Source organism: Malus domestica, chromosome 01 (assembly GCF_042453785.1).
Source record: "Malus domestica chromosome 01, GDT2T_hap1".
NCBI lineage: Eukaryota > Viridiplantae > Streptophyta > Magnoliopsida > Rosales > Rosaceae > Malus > Malus domestica.
This window is the reverse complement of record NC_091661.1, coordinates 20,802,665-20,812,156: the sequence shown is the minus strand read 5'-3', so window position 1 is coordinate 20,812,156 and position 9,492 is coordinate 20,802,665. Positions and strand designations below refer to the sequence as shown.

Here is a 9,492-nt window from a genome sequence, read left to right as displayed (position 1 = left end):
CTCATCAAAATTGGATGAGTCATGAAGAGTGACACATGTCGATATCTGAGACCTCTGTCAAACAAATCAAATCAAGTAAAAAAAAAAAAAAACAAATTAACCCTAATCAATCAAATCCCTCAATTATGGTTTAATTCCTTAAACCTATTGATTCTGATTTGAATAACGAATAAATTAAATCCATTAGTCTAAATTAAATAAAATCAAATACAAAAAGGGAACAAATTAACTCTAGTATGATCAAGTTAAATCATTTAGGGTTTAATTTTCAAAATTAAAGATTGATTTAACTAAAGAGCTAAATTAAATAATTAGCTCAAATGGGAACAAATGACAAAATTAATCCCGCAAATTACGGGATTCAAATTGGCAATTCTAAACTAAAACTCAATCGCTTGCTATAAATACCAGCCTTATTTTCAAGAAAAAAAGACTCCAGAGAAATAAAGCAAGTCCAAATCTTTGGAGAAATCCAGAAAGCTCTATGGTCAAAACAAACACCAAGAACCCAAACACTTGTATTCTTCATCAAGCTTGTGAAGAATCAACAAGCATAACAAATATACGTGCCAGTTCATCCACGTTGAAGCTGACGACACCCACCACGTGAAACCGCTTGTGGTCCCGTTTCGTTCAAGATCAAGTGGTTGCCACTCTTGGATCTAATCTCAACACTAGAGGTTGAATAAGAGGAATATTCTTGTAAAAAAATAAACCACAGAGATTGTACCCTAAACATTCATTTAATAAAAATATTATTTTATACACAAGTTCTTTTGCTATTCATTAATGGAATTTTCGTATTTACGCACATATATAAAAAAAATTAAGATCAGATTATTTAGTTTACTCAAGGTTTAAGGTAGTAATATCGTTCATAATACATTCATTTGGGATAGTAATATTGTTTGTAGTCATAACTGTGTAGATTTGAAACTAGCCAAGTTAGTTATAGCAATGAACTCTCTCCTCATCACCCGCAATTTAAAATCTGTCATATTGGAATTTAGATCAAGACGAAAATAGTAAAGTGTTAGTCATACACCAATTTTTACCTTCCACACACTCTTGTTAATTTTTTGCTATTGATTTTCTTCAACTCATTTGATCCGACGGCCGAAAATTAAAAAACGTATGTGAGAAATAAAAATGAGTGGGGATAGATAGCACCACTCTTGAAAATTTATCCTATGAGAAAAGGTTGAAAGACCAAAATGAAAGAAACCCTAAAAGTGTAGGAAGCAAAAGATGGAACTTGCACCATAAGCTCAAAGACTTGGAATAAACACTATTCACTTTCAAAAGACTATTTCTTTGAGTGATGGATGAGGAGTGGGGTGAGATTCCTCGAAAGAACAGAAACACACAAATACAAATTACTAAAAGACATGATAGGAATCTGGGTGGGATCCACACTCGATGCCATTTCCACACCATCAAGAAATTAAACTTGGTTTGGCAGCTTCATCTGAAGACTAGGAAGTCTTGCAAGCCGAAAGAGCACAGTGGCACTGAATTGGGTCACTTTGTTTTTAAAGACATACTTCACTTGCTCTGCTTATTCCGCTCTGTTCTCTGAAGGCAAAAAAACATCTGATAATCCGTTTCCAAAACATTTGAAGGAGAGGAGGAGGGATGAGAAACATCAGCAGCAGCAGCAGCACCAACACCACCACAACCACCGCACAATCGGTGCCGGACATGGTGGCTGCGATCAGGTTCCATCCCACTGAAGATGAAAAGGTCGACTTCTTGAGCAAGAAGATGAAAAGTCACAACTCTCAAGCCTGCCTCTTCCTCCCTTTCATCGATGTCCGCAAGTTCGAGCCTTGGGAATTGCCTGGTAACCCATTATTCTATCTCACTTTTACTCGTTCGGTCCCAAGGATTGGATAGTGTTGGATATCTCTTATAATTCAAGGTATTCGTGAAGCAAGAGATGAGCGATTTTTCTTTTTAGGGGATTAGATGGATTAGACATGAAGAAAACTTATCCCTTCGAAGCATTAAGTTTCATTACGAGTAATTCATCTTCTACCTTCAAATTGGACAAAATTTCTTCATTTCTTCCATCAACATAGCTTAAATATTGTGAGCTGTCCAACTCGATCCAATCCTAGGCACCGAACGAGACATGAGTCTATTGAATCATCCAATATAATTTAATCTTTCTTCACCAAACAAGGCCTTGAAGTGAATTGGTTACAAATTTTTGATATCTTACTCTGTTTTGCAGAGCACATGTTCCCTGATTCTCCTCATCATGCTAAGGCGTGGTACTCCTTCAGCCCGTGTGGTTACAAATCCATCAATAGTCGTCGCTTCAATAGGGAAACAAAGAAAGGCTCTTGGAAGATGAACAGCAAGCAACGGGATGTGGGCTCGAAATATTTCACTTGCAAAAAGAGGACATTAACCTTCCAAATAAAGACCTTCCAGGAAGGTAGTAAGTCTAAATCCGTTCCGACCGGCTGGAAAATGCACGAGTACATTTGCATTAAACCTAAACGGGGTTCTAGTCCTCATCAGGAGAGGGATCAGCAAAGGGACCTTGTTCTCTGCGTCCTGAAGTATAAGCCAGTTGATTCTAAGTCTAATACGGGTACTTCGATCCGTGGTGATTTTGCTGATAGTACTGGTAATCGAGGCTACATTGCATCTAGTCCCGGAGATGATGAAGCTGCTACTGCTGCTGCAATGAATCAAGATGATGGTGAACCTGGTGGCGGCAGCAGCTCATCTGATTTTATTAATAAATCTCTATGCGACATGATTCAAGAGGTTTGGTTTCATGTCCCCCCTTGTATGTATTTATCTGTATTGTTTTGTCTTTTAATAATCACAGAGGATCAGAGGGACGTTTTTGGATGTGTTGTTCCTCTCACCTTCGTGACTGAGAGTCGCACTTTGTGACTTTGACGGACATGAGCTAATCTCGCCTAGTCCTCTGTTTTATTAACAAGGAAAAAAAAATGCTCTTCGAACATTTTTTTTTCCCTTGTTAATATGGAGCACGAGAAATGTATCAAAACTAACACTCGCTTGTTTGTGATTCTCACTCTTGCAGTGGCAGTCATGTGCTCCGGCAGTAGAATGTCTGAATTCATTCCTTCCTCTTCATGAACAACCACAGCTTGGACATTCTCTTGATATCTGTAGTCATGAATTGCTTGATCCTGGTACTGGTGGCTGCATCACCTATAGTTCTGATAACCAAGCTGCTGCAACGAATCATATTATTCCCGACACAGAAGAAATTCTTGCATCCAAACAGCTAGAAGGAAGTGCTGTGCTTGGCAGTGGCAATCATGATGATGGTGAACCTTGTAGCGGTATTTCATCTGATTTTAATGACCATGCAGTAGATGATATGCAGGAGGTAAAGATGAAGACGCTTTTTAAATATTTTTTATGTGAACTTGGTAAAACGAATTACTAGAAGTATATCAAAATTTAACACCTCGCTTTGTCTTGTGAATCTTAATATGGCAGTTTGATCAGCTAGACAAACTTTTGGATTTGCCCTTATCTCCTCCTGAGCTGTCTCAACCACACCAGCTGGAAAATGTTCCGGGCGTCCATAGTGGCAAATTCAGTAACTGGCCATCTCCAATTGGGGTTAATACTTCTTATGTTACTAATAAGAATAATATTGCAACCAATTGCGAAAACGAACCAGTTATCAACGTCGCTTTTAATTCTTATAATCGAGCGACAGATGAAAGGATTTCCGAGGTGAGAACGAATTTTTTTTTGTATTTATGAACTTTTTAATATGGTGCACCAGAAGTACATCAGAACTTAACACTTGCTTGTCATGATTCTTCATCCAGGTTTATTCTCAGGCAGAAGAAAATCTGAGTTTACCCTTTCAACCGTTTGATCAGCCTCAAAATTACACATGGCAGTCGCCAATGTTGTTCTCAGAAGTGGGAGAGCTTCTGCATGCCAATAACTATATTGGATGCAACGAGTCGCAATTTCTAGATATGGAGGTTGCGACTCTTTTCCCACAAAGTTCTTGAATAACAGAGGCATCGTACACTCTTTTCAACGCTCCAACCTACAAGAGTCATTGAGATGGGTGTATGATGGGCATAGTGGAGTAACCCAGTGATACTAACGCTGAGTTACTCCACTGACGTGCAAAAGATTATTCTGCATTAGCTATTGGAGAAACACTCCAATATTGTTAATGAACAACGATTTTCTTATCTGTAGGAGAATATCAAGAGTGCCTTGTGAGAATGTGCCTCCAACTCACATTGTTACACCGTTATATTCTCCTACAAATAATTCAAAAACATTCGCAGTTATCAACATTTCTGCAACCAGATTTTCTGGGAACTTATTCGTAGGTGTGGACATTTATGTCCAGGAACCGCAACATAAGTTATGTAGTCTTTGACACAGTATTGATTTTGGACAAATATGTCCCAAATCATTGTTGTGTGTCACAGAATCCCCAAGTCTTGTATACTTCATCCTTGTTAGGTGAACTTTTGTTGGTACAAAGGAACACCAGGAAATGCAAATGGTTGAAATGCTATCCGGAATTCTACCCTTCTCGGAACACGATGAGTCCAGACAATGTAGGAATGTCTTTTCTCACAAGCGTTATTCGAAGATGGTACTTCCTCTTTCAACACCACTACAGATATTCCTCAGATGAGTAGCTCTTCAACCGGAATTCTACCCTTCTCCGAACATGATGAGTCCAGACAATGTAGTAATGTCTTTTCTCACAAGCGTTATTCGAAGATGGTACTTCCTCTTTCAACACCACTACAGATATTCCTCAGACGAGTAGCTCTCTATCCTACAAGTCAAACAACACACAACCGCAATATCCACCAACATCCATCCCTGTCTGCCCACATGGAGATGCTCCAAGAAGAATCCGAATGCAGAGCAGTGTCACGAAACAAGGTGAGGAAATCAAGCTGAAAACATGAAGTGAATACTTTCTGGCCCATATGTTTATCACTTCACTCCGAGAACCTATTTGATATGTTCACTGAAGTAGTTAATTTGATTTTGTGTTTGCAGGACAGTGAAGCTGCAGCTAGCGCATTGTATTGCTTTCTGCTCATACTGTTCGAAGCAGGCATGGAATGTGCAACGAATTGAAGGGTTCTTTCAATTTCCCGGAAGCATCTCCATTAAGCGATAAATCAAGTAGTCCACGGTAACACTATTTCAGTTACAACCAAGTTCTATGGTTTTCGATCAAAAGCGGATTTGCTTTGTTCCGCATTCACTTTACAGGAGCTGCTGCTACATGGCTGCTGGATACTCAACTGATATATAAACATAACCAGACACTAATGTGATGCCATGGTTATGTAAATAGAATCTTTGAGTTCCATCCTTGATGGAGTAGTAGGTTATGTAAATAGAATCTTTGAGTTCCATCCTTGATGGAGTAGTAGTAACATTTATTTTTCAAAAGAAAAGTTGTATGATTAATTAGAAGGTCTTATCAATGACCTACTTTTAAATGTGAAACACCAAAACTTGTATCGTTGTTATTGTTGCTTTTATTATTAGGTCATTGAGAATGTTGTATCAAAAGAAAATATTCTTGTGAATGTGGTTTATTTCCAACATTTGGATGTTGAATGGAGTGTTTTGTTTTGTTTTTTTCGTTTTACTTTTTCACAATCTTCGTTAACGGTAAGTGGCATTGAGCGGCATAAAAAGGTTGAAAAGAATCATTATAAACAGCTGTGGAAATCAATTAAAACACATGTGACACTAAATGTTATGTATACACATGTAACACTAAATGTTATGTAGCATTAAAGTCATGGCGTTATTTTGAACCGTGGTAAATGTTTTATCCTATTTCAATGTTATGGCTACTAATGTAGTAGACCAAATGAAGCAATGAATGAGGCAAAGGAGAACTCAGAATTCGAGATTTAATTTTAAGAAGAGAAGAATAATTAGACTAAGAGCTAGTTGTCACGTAAAAGCTTAATTTTAGATTTTGGTACTTAGCTTTTCTTTAATCGTTTAAGCTATAAACGCTTTTCTTGAGTTTTTGGTGGTCCAAAGCTCTAATGAGCCCTTCTCGACACATTGTTTTTACATGAAAAATAAAGGAAAGTGTTAGCACTCCTAAAATCTCATTTTACACTCATCACAAGTGTATTTTTCTTCCTAATTATAGAAAGTTTGGAGTGCAAAATGAGATTTTTGGAGTACCAATAACAATTCCCAAAATAAAAAGTGCAAATTTTGTTTCTACACATTTGTATTTTTTTAGCTTACTCATAATAGTTTAACGAAACATTACCAAAAATACATTGGGAAGCTTTTCTCTCCCTCCGTGAGAGCCTTTCTCACCGGTAAAGTGAGTGACTTTGTTTTCGTTTTTCTATGTCGCCGTCGGCTCTTGCCATGGTAAGGCCGATGGCAGTCCCTTGACTTCCCTTTGTCATTTTCTTTTTCTTTCTCCTATTGTTTTTTTGCAATAATTCCAGCCCCGTTTCCATCCAGATCTTCTGACGATCTCATCTTCCATGTACTTTTTTTGCCTCTGTTTTCATCATCCTGAGTCTCAAATCTTGTTCACCCATTTCCTCTATCTCATTTGGTCATTTCCCCTGTATCATCTTCATCACTTGGCTCCATTTTCTTTCCACCAATCCTAATTTCGATTCTGCCAGCTTTAACCGTAATTTGTCGCTTTTCTATGGGAAGGTGTGTAGAGCTTTGGCTCGGGTGTTCGCACTACCACCTTTGTTGGCCCTTGTAGGTTCTTCCCACTGTTCTCCCTTGTTGGTGATGTCGTTCGTGGGATCTTTTCCCGCGGGCTTCCTTTGTTCTATGGCGGCCATCGTTTTGGTGGTTCACGGAGGATGGAGTGGCCTTGTCCTTCCTCAACTCTGGGACTCGAGATGGTGTGATGGCAGGTCCTTGTGGTGGAGATGGCTTCGACTCGTTGTGTGGAGTTTCGGCACCAAGAGGAACTGCTACAGTAACTGGTGTGGTTTAGGGTTTCTTCTGTTGTGTGGTGTGTTTGTGCTAGGTTCCAAAGCTTTCTTTTGTTCAAAGTGTGTATTTAGGCCCTTCTTGTGTAATGTTTCTTTGTTTGTAATATATTTACCCTTTCTCCCTTTCTTTAAAAAAAAATAAAAATTACATTGACATACACTAGGTTATATATTAAATTTTATTTTAACTCTAAGAACAAGTCGAACCAAATTGATATGAAGTCTAGACCATTCTCAAATTGTTGTAAAAGCAAAAAATTGTCTAATAATATTCATATTGTTGTAGGCCTATTTGATTGAACTGTATAAATGATGGAGAGGGAGAGGGGCCGGCGGCAACAAAGAGAGAAGTGTGAGATATAATTATGAGGCGTGTGTTGTATTACCATATTGCGCCTTTATATATAGTAGTAGGGAAGGTTAAACCATTACCCTATTAGGATTACAACTCTAATGGGAATTAAACTACTAAAGGGAACATACAAGATACTCCTAGATACACTAGGATTTACACAATCACATTCCTAATCCAATATGACTGCAACACTCCCCTTTGTACTTAAACAAAACATCGCATTAGATCTTCAGCAGATAAGGTAGAACAATTGATAAAGTTGTCAGCACAATTGGTGAATGCGAGTCTCAAATTTAAAAGAAAGTATGCATGGGTAGTAAAACTCACAAAACCTTGCTATGGTAAAACCCAAAGTAGGTGAAAACCCATAGACTAAGGAAAAAAGTGAGAAGTATGCATAATGTCTAAAACAAACGTTAAACATGATGAAAGTAATGAAATCAACGTAGTATGATCATCCCAAGATGGATGCCTCATCAAAACCTCATTAGGTAGCAAAAACTCAATGGAAAAAATGCTCCTAATCGTAGGAAAAAAAGTACATTAAGATCAAGTGAGTATGCTTCAGGATACTTCCCTTGAGTTAGACATAACTTCCAAATAAGAGAACTACAAGCAATTCAACTAAGATAATTTACGCATACCGATTCATTAGACGAGCTTCTGAAAAGTAGACTTGGGCAATGACTTAGTAAATAGATTAGCCAAGTTGTCTTGGGAACAGATTTGCTTGACTTTAATGTTTTGATGTTGTTGTTACTGGTGAGAATAAAAGAACTTCGGCGCTATGTGCTAGGTGTTGTCTCCCTTGATGTATCCATTCTTTAACTGCTCGTTACATGTTATGTTGTCTTCAAAGATCGTTGTAGGAAAGTCAACGATGGAAAAAAGACCAATAGTGCTTCGAATATGTTCCATGAATGCTCTCAACCAAAAGCACTGACGCGATGCTTCATTAGGGAGAGAATCTCAACATGGTTTGAAGATGTCACAACTAATGTTTGCTTGGTAAACATCCAAGATATAGTGGCGTCTCCAACGGTAAATACATAACCCATTTGAAAACGTGTCATATGCAGGTCAGACATAAAACTAGTATATACGTAACCAACGAGGCGGGAATCAACCCGAGGATTGAGAGGGCAGCGGCCCTTCTTAAGGATTCATGGGTGTAGAATAAGTCCAAATCCGTCGTACCCTTGAGGTAGCAGAAAATGTCTTTAAGACCATTCCAGTGTCTGTGTGTAGGCGCATTGCTATATCTAGCCAAAAGATTAACAGCGAAGAAGATGTCGGGTGTAGTGCATTGAGCCAAGTACAATAAAGCACCAATTGCACTTAGGTATGGAACTTCAGGCTCCAAAATCTCTTCCTTATCCTCCTTGGGATGAAAGGGATCTCGTTGGGCATCTAGAGTCTGAACGACCATAGGAGTACTCGAAGGCTTCGTTTCATCTTAATTAAAACATCGCAACACCTTCTGAGTGTAGTTCGATTGATGTACTAGAATTCCATCCGAACAATACTCGATCTCCAGGCCAAGACAATATCAAGTAGGGGTGGGCACTTGAAACTGAAAATCGAAACCAAAACATGAATGGAATCAAACCAAACCAAACAGTTCGGTTTTATGGTTTTGAAATGGTTGCGATTTCGAAACCAAACCACGGTTAGGATAATGGTTTGGTTTCGATTTTGGGTTTTCAAAACAGAACTGAAACCAAAACCACACCATATATTAAATGTCATATTTTAATTGATTCCTTACTAGAGTCCATACATTTATTGTATAGACTCAACTACACTAGAATGACATCCCTTTCCATTTTCCACCTCTATTCGACAGAATGTCGTCCTTTTCCTCTTTCTTCTCATGGCTGATTCTTGTGCTCATCCTAAACAACCAGCATAAACTTGTAAAAGCAAGCCCCTCTTTAACTACCAGTTTTTGAATATGGTTGGTACCGTGATTAGATTTATCATAAACCTAATGATGGCTTTTGAATCCTAAAAGGGTTTCCTCCAACCCTAGTTGCCTTTCATCTCTTTCATAGTTCTATCGGTTCCTTACCTTCTGCTTATTTCAGTACAGATTCTGAGATGCTGACTTGGCATTGGTAGTCGTCAGTTTGGTTG

The 9,492-nt window shown here is 38.3% G+C and overlaps 1 protein-coding gene across 2 annotated transcripts; it reads left to right on the top strand.

Annotated features, from left to right (window-relative positions):
* The first annotated feature begins 1,455 nt into the window (after positions 1–1,455).
* LOC103423046 (uncharacterized) lies at positions 1,456–5,622 on the top strand. 2 transcript variants are annotated; one of them, XM_070824534.1, is made up of 7 exons: positions 1,456–1,843; positions 2,237–2,781; positions 3,068–3,379; positions 3,493–3,735; positions 3,834–4,929; positions 5,050–5,386; positions 5,433–5,622. In XM_070824534.1, the coding sequence occupies exons 1-5, from the start codon at positions 1,636–1,638 to the stop codon at positions 4,023–4,025; spliced, it is 1,500 nt and encodes a 499-aa protein (XP_070680635.1). In that variant the 5' UTR covers positions 1,456–1,635; the 3' UTR covers positions 4,026–4,929; positions 5,050–5,386; positions 5,433–5,622. The 2 variants fall into 2 exon arrangements, with proteins under 2 accessions (XP_070680635.1, XP_028955761.1); XM_029099928.2 differs by having other exon boundaries at positions 1,467–1,843; positions 5,050–5,622.
* The last annotated feature ends 3,870 nt before the right edge of the window (positions 5,623–9,492 follow it).